General features: G+C 36.5%; 1 protein-coding gene across 4 annotated transcripts in view; it reads left to right on the plus strand.

Annotated features, from left to right (window-relative positions):
- COL4A3BP (collagen type IV alpha 3 binding protein) overlaps nt 1-22,827 on the plus strand; it is a 72,869-nt gene extending 50,042 nt beyond the window's left edge. For 3 of the 4 annotated variants that reach the window (XM_027883056.1, XM_027883081.1, XM_027883070.1), the window contains 12 exons: nt 689-846; nt 5,035-5,127; nt 7,749-7,835; nt 8,782-8,874; nt 9,457-9,534; nt 12,699-12,794; nt 13,475-13,607; nt 13,722-13,792; nt 15,107-15,235; nt 16,000-16,129; nt 18,651-18,787; nt 19,913-22,827. In XM_027883056.1, the coding sequence (XP_027738857.1) occupies nt 689-846; nt 5,035-5,127; nt 7,749-7,835; nt 8,782-8,874; nt 9,457-9,534; nt 12,699-12,794; nt 13,475-13,607; nt 13,722-13,792; nt 15,107-15,235; nt 16,000-16,129; nt 18,651-18,778 (1,196 nt within the window). In that variant the 3' untranslated portion in view covers nt 18,779-18,787; nt 19,913-22,827. The remainder of the gene's footprint in view (nt 1-688; nt 847-5,034; nt 5,128-7,748; nt 7,836-8,781; nt 8,875-9,456; nt 9,535-12,698; nt 12,795-13,474; nt 13,608-13,721; nt 13,793-15,106; nt 15,236-15,999; nt 16,130-18,650; nt 18,788-19,912) is intronic. The other variant, XM_027883064.1, reaches the window with a different exon arrangement.
- The last annotated feature ends 638 nt before the right edge of the window (nt 22,828-23,465 follow it).

The following is a 23,465-nucleotide window of genomic DNA, read 5'->3' on the forward strand; positions in this document are numbered from 1 at the left end:
GTCAGCTTCAACTTGAGTGTTACTTCTGCTTTATAATATTTTCTAACATTCATGTGTAGTACTTGATTTGTTATTGTGTCAACCTACATACCAGTTTGACATGTAATAGGTACTTTTTTTTTGTCATGCATTTAAATGACTTGTTAAAATATCCTTAGCAACAGATGGCCCTGTTGACAGCATGAAGTAGTTGCTGGAACTGCAAAACCCACAATACTTGGATAATTCAACACATTTGATACTTTTTTCTTACACCGTTTTACTTTGAGGTTTTAAAATCTATAATTGCATGCTTAAAGCAGCCTTGAGTATGACATTTTGGGTTTGATGACGTTTTGAAATTGTTCCTTTCTTAGTGCTGTATCCGATATGTTTTAAGGTTGCTCGGTGTTAATTAGGCCCCATTTTGAGCTGTCAAACTGCTATTGTTACAAACTATTACCACTCCCTCCACCCACATGATTTGCAGAGTGCAGAGTAATACAGCGTTACAAGCAGGCTTGAAATACAGTATAGCAAGATGAAGCTGTAGAGATGGATAGCTGAAAATTATTACCAACACTGATTTTTATTTTTAAATTAGGGTTCTTTTCTAACCAGTCTATTGTCTTCAAATATAGTACATATGTGTAAAGTGCTTGTTTGATTTAAAGGCTGTTACCAGAGATTCATTTATGTGTGTTTTTAGTGTTTCCACATGTGACACCCAAAGGAATTAATGGCATAGACTTTAAAGGAGAAGCTATAACTTTCAAGGCAACCACTGCTGGAATCCTTGCTACACTCTCTCATTGTATTGAACTCATGGTAAAACGTGAAGAAAGCTGGCAAAAAAGGCTAGATAAGGTAAGATCATTTTCCTTTTGCTGGGAGAAGTTTTCTTTAGCTTGAAACTAAAATTTCAGATTAGCTGATGTTAATTTTTTTTACTCCAGAAACTGCTTTTATTTTTATGTACAACATTTATTAATTTTAGATGCTTTCATTATCACCCATATAAAATGCTAAGGGCCTCATCTTTACTGGTGATATAGTAACACCATTCATCATAGGCTTTCTTTTCCTAGCTCTTATACAGATGGTAATCCTATATGTTTTATATCTGTAAAGCACTTGACATTATTTCATAGTAGTAAGTGTACTGCTTGTAGCCTTCTAACATGGATATAATTATCCATGTGTGCAAAATGATGTACAAGTCTCTGAAATGTTTTAATGTAGTAAGAGATGCTGATAATAGGAGAACCAGTTATAACTTGAAATGTCTCTTCAAGATACAGTTATTTCACTTTATTTTGGCAGATTGAAGAGATTAAATGTGTTTTATACTAATTGGTTAAATTATTTATGTGTATTGTTACAATATATGTTATTCTTATGGCAGTGATGGTTCATGCTAAGCCTACTTAACCACTGTAACACTTCTAAAGGAACAGTGTCTTTCTGCCTGAGATTTGTTGTTGGAGACATGGCAGGTCGTATTTCAGACTTTAGTTTCCATAATCCTGACATCACTGGCTGGTGTGCAGGCAGCTGTTGTTCTGTTCCTTTTTAGTTAATGTTTCCCTGTGGTGTATATTATACATATTATATATGTATATTATGCATATTATGCTTCAACTTTTACTCCATTTAGTGGTACACTATTCAAAGAAAGAACATACTCAGACGAAATACATCCATATTTGAATCCTGTGTTATCTTTGTCTGTATGTCAAAGGCCTGGCCCTGTCTAACTGTATTGGGACCTCTGTCAACAATGGGTTTCATCGAAGTAGTTGAAGGAATTACAGTAGGTCCAAGACTTGAAGCTTGTTCATAGGATCAGGGCGTAATTCAGGTTGGACTAGGGAGCTCAAGAGGTTTCTCTCTCTTTAACCTTCTGCTTAAAGGAAGGACAGTTTGAGGTCAGATCAAATTGCTCAGGGTTTTATCAAGTCTGATTTCAGGTCTCCAAGGCTGGAGACTGCACAGCACTTCTGGGCAGCCTGTTCTGCTGCTCATCTGTTGTTAGAGTTGAAAAAGTTTTGTCTTATGTCCAGTTTGAGTAACTGCATATTCCAGTATCTACCTCTTGTTTTTTATCTTTCTGCTGTAAACTACTGTGAAGCATCTGTCTCAGTTTCTTTATTACTTTCTTGAAGGCATTGCAAGGCTACTCTTAGGTCCACCTGCAAAAACCTTCTCTTCTCCATGCTGAGCAAACATAGTTCACTGTATTTGATCAGACTTTCCTTAGAGCATGGACAAAGTGATGTTTTCCTTGCCCCTACTTTACTATATTTTAATGCAGAATAATATGTTACTGTTAATATAAAATTTGAATTTATTTATATTAATTGGTTGTTACTTTTATTTTTTACTTTGGACTAACTTTAAAGCACTTATTTAAGGTGCAAGGGGTTAGCAAATTCCAACCTAAATTTCACTTTGGGTCTCATGTGGGTAATATCTCATACGGCATGGTTAAGTACATTTTAAAGGGAGTCACAAACTTATTTTGATTTGTTTTCCTAGAAATTAAAGTGGCAAAAGCTTCTGAAACCTTGGAGCTTTTAAGTTGCTCTGCTCTAGTAGACTTGCAACTTTTTAAAGTCACATTTGTCAATGAAATTTAATGGGGGTTAGAGGACACACATGGTAAAGTACCTTAATTCTAACATAAAAGAATTACTTGTATTCCTCTATTTGCTAGCCCTTTGGAAGAGGAGGTTTTTGATGAATTAAACAGCATAGAATTATGGTGAAATAGCTTTGGCTGAGAGTGAAGCTGTGGTCTACTCCCACAAATACCACCCCTGCAGTCCTGTAAGCAGCACCTTGACACTTACACCCCTAAGGACAGCAGTTGACTGTATTCAGACCTCTGCTTCCAGTAGAGCTCTGCATTCCATAAAAGAGCTGCTTTTGTTTTAATTTTATCTAGTACTTAAACATGGCTTTATAAAGAGTATCTTCTATAACTCTAGGCCTGAGCAAAACCATTCTTTTGCTATCTGATAAATAGATGTTGGATGAGAGTGGTGTAGATCTTTGTACTTCTGGTTTTCTTGGATAGGTGTGCAAAATTCTCTGAAAACAAAAAAATATTATGAGATTATAAAAGTACAGATTCTGTGGTTAGTTTTCTTTCAATACCAAAATAACATTAATACAAAGGCATATAGTGTCTTCTAAAGGTAATTGTAGTTACAGCTTTTCTTTCCACCTTTTACACTTAACTCTTAAGATCTTGAGCTTGACTTTTTATTTTTCCAGTGCAGTATATAAAGTGTTGAGTGTATTTTAATAGACTTTTCTTAAAATGGATACACAAGGATTTTGTCTTTTGTATTTGGACCATTGTTTTATTTGCAGCAAAGTCCTCATGTTAATGCTTTTTATATTTTCTTGACTACAGCAGCAGTTTTTGTTGTTGTTTCGTTTGGTCTTACTAATTGTTACTAATTAGCAAGTTTATCTTCTGAACATTAAATGTTGCCTTAATAATGTGTTTAGGTCACTTATTTTGTTCACCTTTGATATTTGAAACTTAAACGTCTCTTTAAATTTTACAGAGTTTTAATAAAGCAAGTAGGTTTTTTTGTTGTTGTTGTACAGTCAGTTTCCCAATTTCTGCCTTCTTTAGTATTATTGCCAAGAGAAGCTGGCAGATCTGGGGAGCTGTATTTGACATATGTGAATTATCAGTAATTAGCAGATAGAAGGTGTGGAGATTTGGGGTGAGTGGGAGGAGGAGTTGTGTTTTGGGTGGGGGTTTTTTGATTTTTGAGTTATTTTGTTTGTTTGTTTTTCATTCCAAGTCTGGTAAAAAAAAATTTCTATGCTTCCTCTCAGTGACTTACACTCAAGTCATGCTTTATGCATCTTCACAACTTTGCAGTTACTTTCAAGAAAGATAAACATGCAAAATTTTGTGAAACCTTTTAGCAGTTCCTGCCTCTGTGATAGTTTCAGAAGAGAAAAGCCTACAGTCACAGTTACAGACAATACTGTCTTCATCTAAGTGCTGGGTTTTTTATTTTTCTGGGGAAAACTATACTACTTTGTTTTACATGAAAGCTATTGCTTTACTGGAAACTGGAAAATGTGTTCCAGAGTGAATCTTACCTCCAAATTCCCAGTTGGTAAACTCAGCCTTTCCATATTGCTTCATGGTTTTCCACTGAATCTTTACATTTCAGTTTGGGTTGCTGAATAATTATGACCATATCTGCAAGAGGTAGTGTGTGGTGTCCAGTTGTCACCTGTAAGACTTCACTTTTTTTCGCTTGAAGGGATTCTGAAAGGGGACAAAGAAACATCTTGCATATAAAAGCTGAATTCTACAAGAATTTCGGAAGTCTTTGTAGCTTTTTCACTGAAAGTATTTGTCAGTATGCAGAATTTGCAGAGGAAATATTAGACTTTATCTGATTCTACTATAATAGTAGTGTTACTGGCATTTTGTTCAAAAGGTACAGTGATATAGACACCTGCAGTGGCTGTATTACGGTCACAAACTGTTATGTGAGAATGATGTCAAGTTGCTAGTCTTTGCATGGCGTCCAAAAATGATTCACATTGATCCTATAATTAGGATACAAACTCACAGCGTGTAACTCATTAGTATATCGCCACGTTGAGCATGTTAGTCTTTTACTAGTTTTACTTTTTACCTTTTGTTATCCCTGCCCAAGCATCTGTATCAAGGAGGTTTATATAAACTGTCAGACACAAAATATGGCACTCAATGAACCATGCTTAAACTAGAAACTAGTATTTGTGTGCTGATCTAGTTTCTTCCACATGAATTAAAAGGTCTCCTCAAGACAACTAGTTCCCTAAGCTTACTATAATATATACATGTATATGTGCACATATAATGCATGCATGCAAACTCATTCAGAAAATCATCAATTTCAATTGCAAATTTTCAGCAAAAATCAGCAAATTTTCAGTTGTTACTTGAGGAAAAAACTACCCATGTCATTCCACTTATTGATATGTTGACAATTCATTCTCACTGCATCAAATGGTTGTGTAATTTTACAGGAGATGGAGAAAAGGAGAAGAATTGAAGAAGCATACAAAAATGCTGTGACAGAACTGAAGAAAAAGTCCCACTTTGGAGGGCCAGACTATGAGGTATGAATTCTGCTTTTGAAATTTTTTAAAATGGTATGACTTTCTGGTGGGATGACCCTGGGTGGACAACAGATGCCCACCAAGGTGCTCTATCGCTCCCCTCCTCAGCTGGACAGAGGAGAGGAAATATGATGAAAGGCTTCTGAGTTGAGATAAGGACACAGAGAGATTAATCAGCAATTGCAGACACAGGCAAAACAGACTCAACTTGGGGAAATACAGCTTAGTTTATTACCAGTCAAATCTCAAACACCCTTCTCCTGCTCCTCCTTCCTGGGTTTAACTTTGCCTCCAGTTTCTGCTTCTTACCGTTCAGCTGTGCAGAGGGAAAAGGAATGGGGGTTGTGGTCAGTTTGTCCCACATTGCCTCTGCCACTCTTTCCTCCTCACAGGGAGGATTCCTCACACTCCCTGCCCCTGTGTGGGATCCCTCCCACAGAAGACAGTCCTCCATGAACTTCTGCAACATGACTCCTTCTGTGTGCTGCACTTCTTCATGAACTGCTCCAGTGGATCCCTCCCACTTGGTGCAGTCCTTAAGGAACAGAATGCTCCAGTGTGGGTCCCCCAGGGGTCACAAGTCTTGTCAGCAAACTTGCTCTAGCATGGGCTCCTCTCTCCATGGGGCCACAGGTTTTGCCAGTTGCCTGGGCTTCCTGCAGGGTCACAACCTCCTTTAGGCATATCCACCTGCTCCAGCATGAGGCCCTCCCCAGGCTGTATATGGATCTCTGATCCACTGTGGACCTCCATGGGCTGCAGGGCAATCTCTGCTCCAGTATGAGGATCATCTCTTCCCCCTCCTTCACTGGTATCTACAGCTGTTTCTCTCACGTATTCTCACTCTGCTGTTCTCTGGATGCAGTTGCACAGGCTTTTCCCCCCCACTTCTTAAATACACTATCCCAGAGCAGCTACCACTGTCACTGATGGGCTCAGCCTTGGCCAGCAGCAGGTCTGTCCTGGAGCTGGCTGGCATTGGCTTTGTAGGACATGGGGGAGCTTCTGGAATCATCTTACAGAAGCCACCCCTGTAGCCCCCCCTAGCTGCCAAAACCTGGCAACACAAACCCAATACATTTGTAAAGATTGGGTTGTTTCTCAGAAGGGAAACTGGTGTTGCTCAAGCCTGTGCAAGTGTGATTTACAAGTGTGTTCATGACACATTTATTTTTTCACCTTGAAAACTGAAACTATATGAGGAATCAGAGTCCTTATTTTCTTGCAAGTGGAAATATGTCTTTACCTTCCATGTTCTGATGTTGTCTGAAGTGTGTTTCTTATAGGTGTATCTGTTGATTTTATTTTCTTCTACATTTGATACTACTTCTGTGTACTGGTATTGTACTTTCCCTTTTTATTTGTTCAGATGTAGAGATATGTAAAGCAAATATGAAAACCCTGACTGCGGAGGCAATCCTAAAATCTGAAGTCTAACTTAAATTGATTTTTAGTTTGTCACTAGCACTTGAAATATCGTGTTGTCAAATTCATTGATTTTAAGTTCCATCTGTTAAATTGCATATTTCATTAGCATCCTCCTCAGTGAGATATTTAGTCTAAGATGCTTGAGCCACCTTTTGAAGAGTAATCATAATATGGCTTGAGTTGGAAGGGGCCTTAAAGATTACCTAGTTCCAACTCCCCCACCACAGTCAGAGACAAATTTTCCATTAGACCAGGTTGCTCAGAGACCCATCCAACCTGGCCTTGAACAGTTCCATGGATGAGGCATCCACAATAATGATGTAAGATAATGCACATATATTGCAGTTTGCATAGTTTTTAAGAACTTAACTCTTTCATGTACATTAATCAAACACATTTCTACTTACAAGTCAGCCTGAGAAATAGTACTGTACAGATATTTAAGATACTTGAGCAGAGATTATCTTTTATCACTGAGGCATGCACTGTAAAATTAAGAAATGGGTAGGAAGTTGGATTTTGTCTACTTGGTTATGAACCCAGCTGCTTCTTCAGGTATTTATGTGATAGTTTTTTTTTTTTAATTTGCTGGATTGGGTTGTTTTACAATACAGTAAAGGAAACAAACCTAATTTAAGGAAATTACCATTTTAATCATAAACTAGAGTTTTTAATTGGTGACTCAGTTCTACCTGCTGTTTAGTGCTTAACTGTGCTTTCCAAGAATTTTCAGTAGAGATCCCCAGAATTTTGTCGTTTCTTGTTATATTTTGAGGAAATACCTGAAATTCAGTGCCTTAAGGCACTGAAATACTTGGAAAGAGTCTAACTACACAATTATGTTAATAGGTGTACTCCACTGACACACTGTAAGCATTTTCAAGAGCATGTTTATTAATTAAAACCTAAATTTGACGTCAAAGCATATTGACATAATTACTCAGTTTCCTGGGGTTTTTTTCCTTCTTTATACAACTATCCTTATATTGTAATTAAAGGGAGTAACTTCCTTTAACAAGTACAGGTTTTCAGAGGATTTGTAATATTGGTGAAAATGTTTGAGGTCTAGAAGAAATTTGCTTCCATCTGTTTTATATATATATATATATTTATATATATATTTCTAATAATAAATTGAAGTGGAACTTTCATGTCTCCAGGATTTTTAACTAGTTTTGTTTCTTATGCTCTAGGAGGGTCCTAATAGTCTAATTAATGAAGAAGAATTCTTTGATGCTGTTGAAGCTGCTCTTGATAGACAAGATAAAATGGAAGAACAGGTATTGATACTTGAAAAATATCGTAATAATGAGCCCTTCACGAGAGACTTCTGTGACTTAAAGTCAGGCCTGAGGTGCATCTCCCAAAACTGTAGATATTTTATTCTGACACTGATCAGGAGATTTCACTTAACATTTTTACAGTTAAATATTGTTGCTTAATGCCAGTTTTGAGAAAGTGACTTCATAGGTTGTACAGAAAAAGATAGTATAAGTGTTAAGCTAATTTAATGTCTCTAGTTTCTAATTGCTAAATAAGTGTCCTGTATGAAACTTATCTTTATATGTAACTGATGCCCCATTGAAATGAGAATATGAAATGCTGCAGTTGCCTCCAAAACCTAAAATTTCTTTTTACTCTTAGTGATATGTGAAGTAGGAAAGACATAGTTCTGTTGGTGTTTGCTTTTATTCAAAAATTCTGTGGGCTCTGGCTACTTCTCTAATTCATTTCTTGAATACACTTCAGTGACAAGGATCAAAAAGGATATGATACATGTGAGGAAAGTATACAGAATATTAGAAAGTATATAGAATGAGGGGCAATAACAAAATGGTGCATCCTTTGTCTTTAACGCTTATATGCTTAGGAATACAGTGAATAACAGTTACTCAAGAATTAAAAGACTTTCTAATGGACATGTAGTACCTCACAGAGCTTACCTATGTTGGGGTCTCTTAGCAGAGAGTATAAGTTTTTAGTGACTGTGATAGTACTGCATGGATCCTTGATATGTTTTCCTTAACTTAGAAATACACCTTGAAGTTCAGATGGATTCAGTCTTCAGGCCCACTCACTTAATGAGAATTCCAGCAGAATGACAGCTTCATTCCTGTCATGGACAGCATTAGTTGTAGTCACTATGTAGATTAAGCATGACTCACTTTTTTTCACAGTCCACCCAGTAGCAGCTGACTAATAATAATTAAACCTATGTTGTTGCAGTCGCAAAGTGAAAAGGTTAGATTACACTGGCCAACATCCTTACCTTCTGGAGATGCATATACTGCTGTGGGGACTCATCGATTTGTGCAAACGGTGAGATATTTTTCCTGATCTCCTCAGAATAATGGGCTGGTCTGTGATGTTTCTGTATAATATTTTGTATGGTAGATGAGATTCTTAGGTGTTTCTAGTAACTTCCAATGATCTGCTCATTTTCAAATAAAGTAGCTGGAATTGATGACCTTTTTGTCTTGGCTCAAAAAATTCTGATTAGAGTATCTGTTTACAATACTCTTGATTTGTATTAAGCCTGGCAGTCATACAATAAAGGAAAAATCCCAGCTGGCTAACCCGAGTGTTTTCAAGATACCTTCACCCAAATTCATTGAATTGATTTTATTAAAAAAAAAAAATAATAAAATAAAAATCCAGTCGGTTGCATCAGGATCAATTGACTGTTTTTTAGTGTTACTGGAAACACTATGCTCCTGTCAGGGCTACACTGGGAGCATAATATATAATAGGTGCATGAAATCAGCATTCGCCACTGTGCTTGCTCCTTATGGTGCTTTTGTTTTCCTTTTCTTCATTATCTTGTGCTTGCAAGTTGGTACTGATCGCTCTGTTGTGCCTTTGTTCTGATTACTTGGTTTTTTCTTTGTCTGTCTCTGGTAGCCCTATAGTCGCTCTTCCTCCATGTCTTCCATTGATCTAGTCAGTGCCTCTGATGATGTTCACAGATTCAGCTCCCAGGTACTGTATTGATGTGTCAGGTGGGGGTTGCATATATTTGCTGTATTTCATCCTCTTCTCTAAAACCTGGGTCTTTTGTTACATCAATCACTGCTTGCTTTAAACTAGTATGTTGAGACAAACAAAGCAGTTCTCTATTCCTGTACTAAATGGTTGTCTTTCTTTACATCCAGCTTGCATGCATACCACTTGTGCACAGGCCCAAATCTTGTGAAACTGTTCGATTTAATTCAATAGCTTTAAAGAAATACCTACAATTTGAAATTTTTTTGTTTCTAGTTATAATAAGGTAAAATAACACCTGCTTTATGTAGGCTGGAAATGGTCTTTGCTTCATACTGAATGCTTTTTCTCGCTTTTAAAGTCAAAGGTTTGATTTTAGTCTGAAACGTTTGTAATGACACTAGTATGCTAAATCTTATGGTTTACTATCACAGCTTTTTACTAGTTTGATTAATGAAAGGCCACAAAGTATGTGGAAAGAAAAGATTTGTGGGTATGAAAAATTTTACTGAGTTGTTTATATATATATATGCATTCACTTATCCTTCAGAAAGTAAGTTTGACATCCTGAATATGTCAGTGTAGCCACAATGATATATTCCAGTGATGTCCAGAATTTCTGTAGGTGCTTGGTCTGAAGATCATAGTTTAGACTAGAATTAGGCAGGTGCATTCACGTGGGGATTTTTTTGTTCTCCTAAAAGTTGTTCAGGTATGGCATTTCTGCTTTACTTTTCTTCTGCTGTGGTCCATATGTGATTGTGAATATGGAGCTTTCTTCTGGGATCTGTTATTTTGGAGGTTTTTTTAAATTATTAACAAACACTCCAAACAATCTTTTTGCAAATAGGAATGGATTTTTTTTGTTTGCTTCATTAGCAGAGCCTGGAATTTTAGTACTTGCAGACCTTACTACCACCTTCATGAGCAGGACCAACACTTAAAGATTTGCCTATTGGACTAAAATCTCAACACCTTTTGCAGTCAGTTTATTTCTGAAATTTGAACTTAGGACAATGAAAAAAGCATGCAAGTCCTATTGCATATCACTGATAGACTCGTCTGCTGGTATTCCAGTAGTCAACTTCGTCTTTTAGGTTTGTTTGGGAGGAGGGGATAATGAAGTAAGGGAGTAGTAAGTAACAGAAAGCAAGTTTGATTGCCAAGGGAGGAATGGGTACTCTGTTGGGTTATGGGTACACAGGCAGTTCCGTATAAGGAAACTCGTAGTTGCTAAGATATGCAGGCATCCTCATTTTCACCTCTTACGCCTGTGATAACATTTCTGTGTACATATGATAAACCTAAATGTCAGAGCAGTACTGTGACTGCAGAACTAATAATTTAAAAACAAACCTCATGTGGACTGAGTCTTTATCACAATAATGCAAATTGTGACTATGTATCAGCATCAAATGGACTGGAGTCAAATTGTTCTTTTCAGAGGCTGCATGGATTTTACTACGTGGAAATTACTGTGGAGTGCCTTTAAATGCAATTTCAAGTTAATGGACTCACTGCAGAAAGAATGATCTTCATTCACAGAAAGCTACTATCCCCACACACACCCCTTAAACCCCCCCATATTTTGTCTAGAACAAATTTTTGCCAAACCAAGTCAGTCCACCAGCTCTGGAGTTTCATTTCTAGTGAACAAGCAGGTGAAAGACAACAGAGAGTAGGATGAGAAAAGCAGCAAATCTTTTCATTACAACTGCTCTGAACTACATTAATAAAAAATTGGAATCTGAACCCGGCTGACAATTTGGCTTTTGGGAAGGCAGGCTAATATCTTGATTCTTAAATTTATTTTTTTTTCTAGAATCTATATGAGTGAAGGGAATTTTGGTATCAGTAAAAGGTCAAGTAGAAGCTTGCAACCTTGTTTTTTATAAACGTATTCTGATGGGAACTGGTTCTTCAGTGTGCCTCTAGAAAGGCATTGATTTGCTTTGGACAGTTAAGTGGGAGATCAGATCACTTTCTTAAAGATATAGCAGCTTTTACAATAGGTTGAGGTGTTCTGAGGCCCTTTAAAGTGAAGAACTTGCCACTTGACTTCATTCAATTACCGATTTTCTTCCTGGTCTTAAGTGTATTGCCAATAGAGTACATAGTACAAACAAAATTACTGCCTTAAATTAAAAGTAAATAGCATCTTCCAATTCTATGTAATATCACTGTTATTTAATTTTGCTTTCTACTTGTTTTACTATTTACTCAGCTATACGTTTTGTATGTTGTTTTATTGCATACTAGACTTCATATTTTGTAAGTTGTGCAGAAGCACTTTAAGGTTCAGGCTATTAATCCTGTGATTGGGAACTTCTTAGGCTCATCTTTGTGTTGGTGGATTAACCAACCAATGCTTTTCCTTTAAAAAAAAAAAAAGGTATTTCTAATAATTCAGGAAAATGGTGTGAATCACGTGGACTTGCTTGCTGTGACAAGTTTACTAGTAGTGACTTAACTTTTTGCCACCTAAAAGATATTAGAATATTTTCAATACTTGAAGCATTACGCAGCAATGAATACTTTATAATTTTGTTTACTTTTTTAGTCAGGGCTCTTGGAAGGGGGTGGGGAACCAAAGAAACAGAATAACATAAAATAACAGAGACTCTGTACCATCATAATCTTTTGACTGTATGCATTTCTGTTTTTTTTTTTCCTAGATGGCAACTATATAAAGATTGAAACAGAGCAGGAATGCTTTACTCATGACTGTTTTCTTCACTGCTCTTCCAATATTACTTTTGATATGCATTCACTTTTTTAGAGCTTGTCAGTCTTCTTCCCCAACCCTCTGCCCTTGTACAGCCTTTTAAATGCTCTTCAGTGAATATCTTAGTGTATGTTAATTCTATTAGAGATAACTGAAATTCCTATATGCTGAAATAAAACTGGTTTAGGTAGAAGTAGTGAGATTTGACAGTTTAGAGACACAAAGAAAGGATAGGAAGTGCCCACAAAGAATGAAGCTGGAAGTTAAATCAAGATTTTGGCTTTGTTTCTGAAGGCCAGCATTATCTGCTTGTTCTTAACCTGTAATAGAAATTCACCTCCTGCACAGGAATTGACCTCCAGTGCTGCACAGTATCTGACCAAAAAGATGGAAAGAATGAATTAAAAATGCCTTTTTTTTTCCCCCCCCTTTGAAGGTGGAAGAGATGGTAAAAAACCATATGACATATTCCTTGCAAGATGTAGGAGGAGATGCCAATTGGCAGCTAGTGGTAGAAGAAGGAGAAATGAAGGTAAACATTTGGGGTTTGTTTAATTTGTAAGATGATATGCTGTGAAGACAGATACTTTCAGTCTGGTGGACTTGGCAGTGTTATGTTTATGATTGAACTTAATGATCTTAAGAGTCTTTTCCAACCTGTGATTCTGTGATTTTCTGGCAATACTATCACTCAGCAAGTTACGCTGTTGAAACTTTTCTCTGAGAATAGCATCGTTTAGGTTGAGACTGCAGTCCACCAGAGTTGTGGCTTCCAATGTATTTATTCATACAAAATCCTGTGTAACTCTTGCAATAGCTTTGTCTTTGCAGATTACTTCTTCATTCCCTCCTTCTTAAAGCTTGACATCAAAGTAATGTGTAAATTCAATGTACAAAAATATTAGAGTAGCAAGCTACTGTGTTGGCTGCTCTGCTGTGCTTAGGAATCCTTGTGCACAGTGATAAATAAGGTAGCTTAATCATTTTTCAAGTAGAGATCCTTCAAGTTCTGGTATTTCAATTGAATTGCCATGTTAGAATGTCCGCAGCAGTAGTTAGCAGAGAACACTATCATGGCAAATTATTCATGTGATAATCACCTGGGTAAGTGGAGTTGGTTTGTTTTTTTTACTGATTAAATTTAAACAATTAAACACATGAACAGTTTTGACAATTTCTTTTCTACATTTCTTTCTTCATGTTTGGCTGTAGGTATACAGAAGAGAGGTGGAAGAGAATGGAATAGTTCTAGATCCTTTGAAAGCAACACATGCTGTTAAAGGGGTAACAGGGCATGAGGTTTGCCACTACTTCTGGAACGTTGATGTTCGTAATGACTGGGAAAGTAAGGAATTGGTTCTTCAACTTTGCATATTTATCAGCCAGGATATTGTTGACCTAATGTGTCTGTGATTGTTTACTGATGGATTTTTTGTTTTTCCTCCCCTACTTCTTTTAGCAACAATTGAAAATTTCCATGTTGTGGAAAATCTAGCCGATAATGCAATCATCATTTACCAGACACATAAGGTAATAACACTTCATCCATATGCATACCTTACTGAGACAGTCTGAGGAGTGTGTATTCCAACATTATTCTGAATACTTCATTGTCCTAACAACTTAAAATACTCTTTAGGACAACATTTCAGAAAAAGTTCTCTATTAAACTGCAACTTCAACAATTTTTAAAACTTGAGAGCATAATCAGTTGTGTACGTGTCTGATAGAGCTTGTAATAACACATGAGGACAGTTTTTAATCTCATAATTGTATCTCTGCCAGCAAGGCAAGAGTCATCTGAAGCAAACAGAAGCAGTAAACAAACTGCAGGAAAGAATCCTATACCACTGTATCAGATGTTTTTTGCAAAAAATAAGAGCTACTGTTAACCACAGTTAGCTGACATACCACTTCATAATGCAAGAGTTTGTAATTGTTCGTACATTTGTTCTTGAACCTTTGTTGTTTTTCCTTCCAAAATGGTTCTGCTGTCAATTAAAAAAATGTAATTTAAATTATAGTCCAATAACTGTAACTTAGAAATTTTAAAAATGGACAGGAATGAAATATACAGATTCACCTTTATTCTTGTATGTTTCTAGGTATTAGAATATTCAAATGTTAAAACAGGTATTCTTCTTGATAATTTTACCAGTAGTGTGACTACTTAACAGAGGACTCACGATTTTGAGTAAGACATTGTGTAATCTGTATTGTGTTCTGGTAAAAGCCAGACTTTTATCCTATTGAGTGTCAGAAAAGTCAGGAAGGCTTTTGTATATTTTCTTATTTTATCATGCATTTTGTATCTCATACTTTCTCTCGCATATCAGTTCACCATATCTGTCCTACTGAAGAAGCAGCTTTTGGAAATAATAGTTGTTTTGTCTCTCCTCTTTCTTTCTCTCTGGAGACATAAGTAAATGTAGATGCATCGCTATATACGTAAGCATTAGTTCAGTTTGTAGCTTACAAATATCAACTAAAATGTAAACCTGAGGTTGAGGAAACAGGAAGGGAACTGCCTCTTCCTGGTTTTCTACTGAAAAATTCATTGCAACTTGGCTCTCTGCATTTAAAAAGCTTAAAAGTTTTACCTTATTTTTTTCATATGAAGCATAACCATACAACCTGCAGTTTCTGTTACCTATTTATAACAGTATGTCTGTTTCAGTTTTGAAAATGAAATTACTAACTTGAAGAAACACTGAATAATGTAACTGACCTGGTTTGCCTTGCTTTTTTTCTTTTAAGGTTAATAAGTAATAAGTTAATAAGTGAGGTGAATAAATAATTAATTTGCAAACCTGGAAAAGCTTATATTCAGGTGTTTCTCTGCAGAGGGTGTGGCCAGCTTCTCAAAGGGATGTGCTGTATTTGTCTGCCATCAAAAAAATACCAGCATTCAGTGAAAATGATCCAGAAACATGGATTGTGTGCAATTTCTCTGTAGAACATGACAGTGCTCCTGTAAGTACTATTTTGATTCTATGAAGTTCTGCTTTTAAGGTGAAGTTTTTCCATTATGGGGTAATGCATCTGCAATATTAGCGTGAGGGGAGCTGGGGTGCTTATACAGAAATACAGCTGATTTAAACTAGGTGATACAATGACCTGATGAAGGCATTCTGAGCCAAAAGCTTTCTTGCCTTATCTCTCAGCTGGCAGATCTAAGGTGTTTCATTAGAATGGAAGCAAAATTTTTGGAGATGAAAAATCATTTTAAAGAACAGAGGTTGTTTTATATGGATTCAAATTAATAACTCTTTGGTATTGTCAGATATAGGAGTAGGCTTATGTAAGTGTATATATGATTAAGTCTTTATCTTATACAGTTTTACCTTGGCTCTGTCAGATAGTAGCAATGATTGTTTTCTTTGGGTTGTTATGCCATAGCTTGCTGTCAAGGGAAAAGTTAACTGATATTGGTACATGCTGATGTATTATCCTTGAAATGTTCCTTTACTGATTTGTCACAATAATTGAAGTAATCCACTTGTCTTAAGCAAGCAGAAACCTGAAATTCAGGCATTTTAGTTTAATCCTTTCCCTATTCACCTTGTACCTTTCATTTTACTTACTTTCTCGTTACATCCATGTAGTGCTAGAATGCAGATGTTCAGAAACACAGCTTTCAGAGTGTCTTAGACTTCTTAGTGAAATACAATGTTCGTGGTTAAGTATGCTAAAACAAATTTAGTTTGAGGCTTAGAATGTTTCATGTTTTTTGACAGCTGAACAATCGCTGTGTCCGTGCCAAAATCAATATTGCTATGATTTGTCAGACATTAGTAAGCCCACCAGAAGGGAACAAGGAAATAAGCAGGGACAACATCCTGTGCAAGATTACATATGTAGCTAATGGTAAGTTTAAAATTTTTCCTTATGACATTCATGATAGATACTAATTCTGGGTAGTTGAATACTGGCAAAAAAAAAAAAAAAGACCCTCGATGCAATTTTCTGTTAAATCTATATATAGTATCACACTTGTGGTATTCACATTCAAAAAGTCTCAAATTAATGTGCTACATGAATTGATGAATAGGATCATTCATTGTGTAGTGTTCTGGGAGCTCAGTCCTACTTACACAACCTTGGGCTGGAGGAAGGTGAGCAGAAATGTCTGCAACTGGGATGAGTTGGTGTAGCTTTTAGTTTCAGTAATGGTGTGTTGGTTTTTTGTGTACTGCTGAATTTTTTTTTCTCTCGATTCATCTCATTAGGCTGAAAAGCTGCTGAAAGTAAAGATACAGTTCTCACCCTTGGTGCCAAGAATGAGCAAATTGTTTTGTATGAAGATGCTTGCAGCTGTATAATCTAGTCTACATTCCTTAATTTTTTTTTTAGCTGAAAAGTTGTCAAAGCCAAACTGTATTGTTGCTGTACCCAGTATTTAGCAGTGTCTTGTAGTATTGGAGGTGCATACTTATTATCTTTTCTGGAGCTACAAAACCCTTCAAGAGTAGCTCACCCTGCTTATTACTTTTTAAAAAAGTTTCACAATTACTTAAATACATTCTCATTGCTAAATTCTGAACTATTATTATATGGTAATTTTTCACCAACATACTTGCTGCATGAATTGAAGTGTGATTCAGAATCAGTTCAAATTTTGTTTACATGCTTTAAAATAATTTGTAAGGCATTGGCTGTGTAGCAGTTCTGTACACAAATGCAGCAGTTATTGGAAAGTTGATTGACTTACGTTTTCTTTGAAATAAGAAGTTAATCAAGTCTCTTTCGTTTTTTGGAAGCCCATAGAGAATGTCCCCTTCCATTTGGTGTCGTGGTTTTGCTTTGGGTCAGTTTGCTTTCACACCCCCCATACAATTACTATTAGTTGAGAGAAGGTTTATACAGACAAAAGAGACACGATTTGGGGAAAATAATATGAACATTTATTACTAGCAAAATAAAAACTATTAAAGAATTATATTTACAATAATTCTACTGAAGTAAAAGTGCTATATATTTACAGAAATACTCCTCCCCCCTTTATATATCAGTCCAAGGAGGAGAAGTAGTCCTTTTCTCCATTCTCGGAGTTCCAGCTTGCTCGCTCTCTCCAGTAATTCTGCAGCACCCTCGTCGCAGCTGGAACTCTTTTTCCTTCTCTGTGTCGGCCTCCAGGGCTGTGCCTACCCCCCTCCTGGGCTAAGACCAAAGGCTGGGGGTTACCCAGGCCCTGAAGGGTCTTCTCTTCCATGGACTTGCAAGGGGACACTTGCCTACCATGGATCTTCTTCCACAGAGTTACAGGGGATAATGGCTTATGAGTCCACCCCTGATCCCTATGGAGGTTCCTCTCCACAGGAGAACAGTCTTTGATAGACTTCTCCAGCATGAGTCTAGCATGGATCCCACACTCAGATTCCAACATCCCACCTGAGCCATTTTTACTCCAGCGTGGGTTTTCTCAGGGTTACAAATCTCCAGTTGCAGCAGCATAGATTTTTTCATTCAAATCCCAAACTTACCCGAGCCATCTTTCGCTCCGGCGTAAGTCTTGTCTCTCTCAGGGTAACAAATCTTCAACAGAACTCTGTCTCATTTCAGTTCCTCTCATGAAGTCTCGATTCCTTGGTACATTCACAAGCTCCTCTGTGAGCCGCATGGGGGGTCTCCTCAACCCAACAAACTTTCACAGGTGGCAGGGATTACTTTTCAGTCTTTTCCCTGCTGAAGAGAGAGAGCGAAAGGGGGAAGAAGCAGCTCTCCCCCCTTCGAACTTTTCTTCTTTCTCCTCTGACTGCCAGCTTTGACCTTGGAGGTCCCTTCTCTCTTCGCTGGAATTTCTCTGCAGCGGTTTCTGTCCAAGCAGTTCGTCTTCTAAACTCTTTTTTCTTCACTCTCTTACAAGAGAGAAGGAGGGCTTCAGTGCTACACCTGTCCCCCCTGGCCCAAGCTGGGGGAGGAGGGAGTCTGGCCTTACTCAGGCCCACTGCTCTTCTACAAGGCTGCTGCTCCTAATTTCAACTGTGCAACAAGTCTTCTCTTCCATTTTCTTAAAAATGTAATTAGCAAAGGCATTACTGAGAGTTTTAATTGGCTTCTTGTCCGGAACTTCACCTGGACAAAACTATTCTCAGCCCCAGGGGCTGACCGACTGGGCAAAACCACGACAATTTGGGCATTCTCCCAGGAGTCATAATACTTCATGTTTACTGTTTTCCAAATAGTGGCATCACAGACTTGGACTGAGCTTGAGAGTTATGAGTAAGAAAGTGCTACAGCACAAGCTTAGGGGTATAAAAAAAAAATCTCATTTTCATTCTTTCCTGTTACTTCAAAAAGAGTTGAAGGAATAATGAACTTAAATTTTCTTTTCTAGCCTTTAGTGGAGTTGCTTTATTTCAGTGTCCTTCTTCCTGTTTACTTGTAGTGAACCCAGGAGGATGGGCACCAGCATCAGTGCTACGCGCAGTGGCTAAACGAGAGTATCCAAAGTTCTTGAAGCGTTTTACATCATACGTGCAAGAGAAAACAGCAGGAAAACCTATTTTATTCTAGTATTAGCAGGTATATATACTTTTTGTGTTCTTGCTTCACCATTTTAAATTTAAGGCCAAACAGAAGTATGCAGTCTAGAAATATCTTACCTGATTAGCATGAATTCTGTGCTTAGTTTTTGTATATGTATGCAATATATAAATTTTTAAAACATTTGTGTAATTTGTGTGTATTATTAACATGAAAAATAAGGGCTGCAGAAGCTGGCAAACGTTTTTTGTAGACTTTTCATAGTTTATCTTGCAAGTTTTTGCATACATGTCCAATTTATGTAGAAGTATGAAAGCATAAAACATTGTTTTTTCTCAATTATCACAGCCATTTTACACTTGTTCTGAAAAAATACATACTTAAGTTTTTCTAGAGTCTTGTGTGGTTTTTATATCTTAAATTCTACTTATAATTGCATATTTTGTAGATTATTACTACATTTCAAAGTATTCTTTTGTATTGACAGAATAGTTTTGACCTAGGTTTTTTTATTAATGGAACTTTTCTGACAGACCAATATGAATTACTAGGGTATTTATAAGGGTTTGACTTAAATTTTTAGCCTTTTTGATGAATCTAAGAAAGAAAAGGGATTTCCAGATGCTTCCTGAAGTCAGTGGATAGATTTAATGGTATAGGTTATTGGGCTAATCTAAAATTGTTTTAACATTTAGATGATGATATGACATTAGAAGAGGGTCATTAAAGGGCTCTCTGAGCCCCTTAGCATTAAGTAAGGCTTAGCTTAATTTTTGTTAATGTATAACTGCCGTGTCAAACCATGGAATTCCATTTAGGTGTTCTATTGCTACAGCATCATTTGGTTACATCTGAAAATGAGTCTTTATTGCTTTTTCTGTTCATGACATAGCCCCCCCCTGTATTTTCAGGTTCTATTTGTTATGTCAGACTCCAAAAGTCTTAGTCATTTCATCATTCTGTTACAGGTAGCCTTGTAATGATTCACAATTTTAATTTTATGTTGTTAAAGACGTAGTGTAGGTGAAGTATTAACAGCACAGCTGTCATGAGCAAGCAGTTCACATGTGATATTCTGGTGATATTTAAGGTATTTAACAAGTTAGTTTTTCTATTAGTATTTAAAATTTTCAGTGATGTATTTTTGTCTTTGCTTACCTGCAGCAATCAGAACAAGACTGAGTGAGCATTCCACGTTGGAGAAGTGACCATGCATAGAGCACTCCATGCTGGAACGAAGGATCTGCAGTCTTTTTATAGCCTGAGTTCTAGGCTTTGTATACTGAAGTGAAGAAGTGTTGCAACGCCATGAGGCTGAATGTTTAAAAGTAGCTCTCTCCTGTTAACTTTTCTTGCTGAATCAGTGTGTAATTATAAATACATGTATTGATAACATGTATATGGCTCTATTTTTATTTGCTTGCTTTAGAAGAAGAGCATATACGACTTTGAATCACCAACATGAGTTACCACTTTAATTTTAAACAAGTTGCAGAATTTCACTGTCAGCCTTCCTAAGATACTTGTGCTGTTTTTGTGCATGTCTAAAAAGCACAAAAGAGAAATGCACATATAGCATACTGTATGTGCTTTATATGCACAAAAATCTGTGTGGTATTTTGGGGGGTTTGGAGGAGGGGCTTCAGTAAAACTTAAGTGACTTGTTGGTAGGTTTTGTTCTGCTTTGTATAATCACAGTTCATTGCTGCTGATTTCTATAATGAATCATCTTGTTACATAAAATGTCAGTTAATAACTGAGGGCTGTCAATATCTTTATGACTTTGCCTTTTCTATTGTCTTACTCTTATGAGGATCTTTAGTTCTGAAGGAGTAAGAGTGTGAAAAGCTTTATTTTTTTCCAGATATCTTTATATTTCTATTGTATTTTTTAGTTATGTAATATGTGCTGCAGAATTTTTGTTATGAACATGATCCAGAACTATCTAGAAAGATAGTAAGAGGGCAAGAGACTGCCTGAAACCTAGAAGACATCTGTCCGTGCTATATGTGGACTGCTTTCTTGCATGATATCCAGGGTTTTCCCAAAGCTGTGAGAAGGTACACTGTAGTATTTATTGAAGTTATTTGGATTACATAAGACAACATTCCCAGCCTACAATGAGGATGAGTACATTATTTTCAGATCCTGCATGTGTTTCCTCATCTTAATAAAAGCTACAAGGTTCATGTAGAAATTATTTGCCTCTTGATCAAAAACCCATCAGAGCTTTAAGAATGCATAGTTCTAACTGGAAAGTTCCCTTTGGCTGCTGTGACAATTTACATGTCAGATGTTTGCCTAGCTTTGATTCTGGAGAGGCCCATCAGGAGAGGACTGTATCAGGCTAATACTGACTTTGAGGTCTTTTATCTGTGTCCTGTAGTTGAAAGCTCTTCAGAGACTGCTCAGTGCTTCACTAACCTGTATATCTTGAGGAAAAAAGTTCCAGGCATCTTATTTTCAAAAGAAAGCTGAAAGTCTTATTTGATATAGTGTGCTAGGTGCCTGAAAAGAAATAGAATATAGTAACAGTGAAGATTTGGTAAATGATTAAATGTGATCTGCATAGTATAGAAAAACTTCCTTTCTTCATCTTCTTTCTAGAGATGAAACCATACCTAACACACGCATGCAGATTTCATGCTCCATAACTCTTCCCTTTTTATTTGCCTTTCTCTAATGGTGTGCATGGAATATGCCTTATTACAGAGTTATTCTGTTAATTTGACTATGTAGAAAAGTGCCTATATGGTAATGTTAGTAAGGCAAATAAGATGAAAATTTGTATGTTTACTATATCACCAGTGAGCATTTTATATACCAACGTTAAAAAACCAAATCTTATACCTCAAATGTACTTCATCTTTTTACAATCAACCAAGCAGTGCTATATTCCACCATAGCCACTGATGGGAACTTTTAAAAAGAAATATATCCAAAATATAGAGTTTAACTCCTCATTTGCCATTTCTGGTAATTGTTGGAACACGGGCAAGTTTATTAAATTAATTGGATAGCTTTATTTTACAAAAGTATGGAAAGTTTACAAAGCAGTATATAAAGTTATATCATTAGTTGCATTTGCACTAAATGTGATGTACTTTTGCGATTTATTCTGTAAATAAAAGTACACTACAGATACTATTTGTAAAGAAATGTTTTACTTTTAGATAAAGGCACTGGTACTTCACTGTAGCTAGCCCTGCCCAGAGCTGTAAGAGGCTTTTAAAAGAATTTGGAAGGAGTTGCATGACTGAGAAATTGGTATCAATTGATCTTTTGGGGAAAAAAAAAAAAAAAGGAAGAAAGCAGTAGCCTCTAAGATTATCCTTGTGAGTAGCTATTAGATCCTGTCTTCTGGAAGGGATTTTGCTTTTATGGTTTTAGACAATATGCCCTGTCTCTTGAGCCCATCCCTCTTTTCAGTCACTGCCAGCTATCTGTGCACTCTGAGTTCATTTCTTCCTGTTAATGGATCAGTAGAATTTATGCAGCTGTGGTGGTCTTTGCAGAAGCAGCTCCTGACTCTAGAATGAACCAGTTTGCAAGGCTGAAAATGTAGCAGTCTTCTCCATCAGATATCATTCTCTGACTATCTGCATCTGTTTGGAGAATTTGAATGTTGCCAAACTAGATCTGAAGGACTTAACTTGATGGAACTTGTACTGGGAATGACAATGAGATGGTCCTTGTTATTCTGTCTGAGAACCTGAACATTTTTGATGAATTTATCTGTGAAAAAATGTGATGCACTTTGAAAATACCTTACCTTTTACTTAGTTGGGCTGAGCTGGCTTATCTGAAGTTGTGCAGATTCTCTTTAATCAGATTGTCCTCCTGTATTTTTGTCAAGTTGTACAGATAACACTGTATTTGAATTACCACTGTTCATTTACAGATTTAAAACATGAATCATATTTTTGAGTACTTTGAGTGTGTAGAGTTGTAACTGTTCTATAATAGCTTTATGATCCTAATCATAAGTTTTAAAAATTAAAAGTTGGCTCTTACATGTTACAATCACAAATTTAAAACTAGTATTTAAAAGTGAGAGGTATTAAAAATTATGAAGAAAATCCTGGCTTCTTGTTATTTTTAACTTTCCAGTGCTTTGGAGAAACTTACTTAAAACATTTTACCTTTTAATTAACTTTTAAATCTTGAATAAAGTTATATACAGTATTCTACTGTATGGAAAACATTTAACAGGAAAGCAGTTTGCGTGTGTAACTGACACTACTGAGATGAAAACCTGAATGCCACATTAGTTTATACATTGAGAAGTTCATTTTGTGCTGGCATATCAGAGGGGTGTTAAAAGGTGCTGCCATACAGCGTAAGCATCATATAGAGCACTTTAAAATATTTCAGTTCATCCTCACTTGTACATAATTAACAACATTCTGAAAGCTTCCCCGGGTAGAACAGAGATCCAGTACTGAGACATGCCAAAGGATAAACTTATGGCTTTTTCCAAAGTAAGCATAACTTTTAGGAACTGAGATGAGCTTTCACAGAGCAAGCTTTCTTAATACTAGAGATAGCTGGTGCCTAATGGATCAATAGCAATCCTACCTTTATTTGTTTCACAGGGATTTCTACTTTTTTATGTAGTAATCAGTAAATTTTTAGAAACCTTACAGGTATGCAAGACTGGAGGAACAGTTTGAAATAACAGAAGGCATTACTTGCACAGAAAAAAATATTACCTTAA

The sequence above is a fragment of the Empidonax traillii genome, unplaced genomic scaffold, assembly GCF_003031625.1.
Source record: "Empidonax traillii isolate 1590-97213 ecotype Southwest subspecies unplaced genomic scaffold, ASM303162v1 scaffold8:size5222938, whole genome shotgun sequence".
Lineage (NCBI taxonomy): Eukaryota > Metazoa > Chordata > Aves > Passeriformes > Tyrannidae > Empidonax > Empidonax traillii.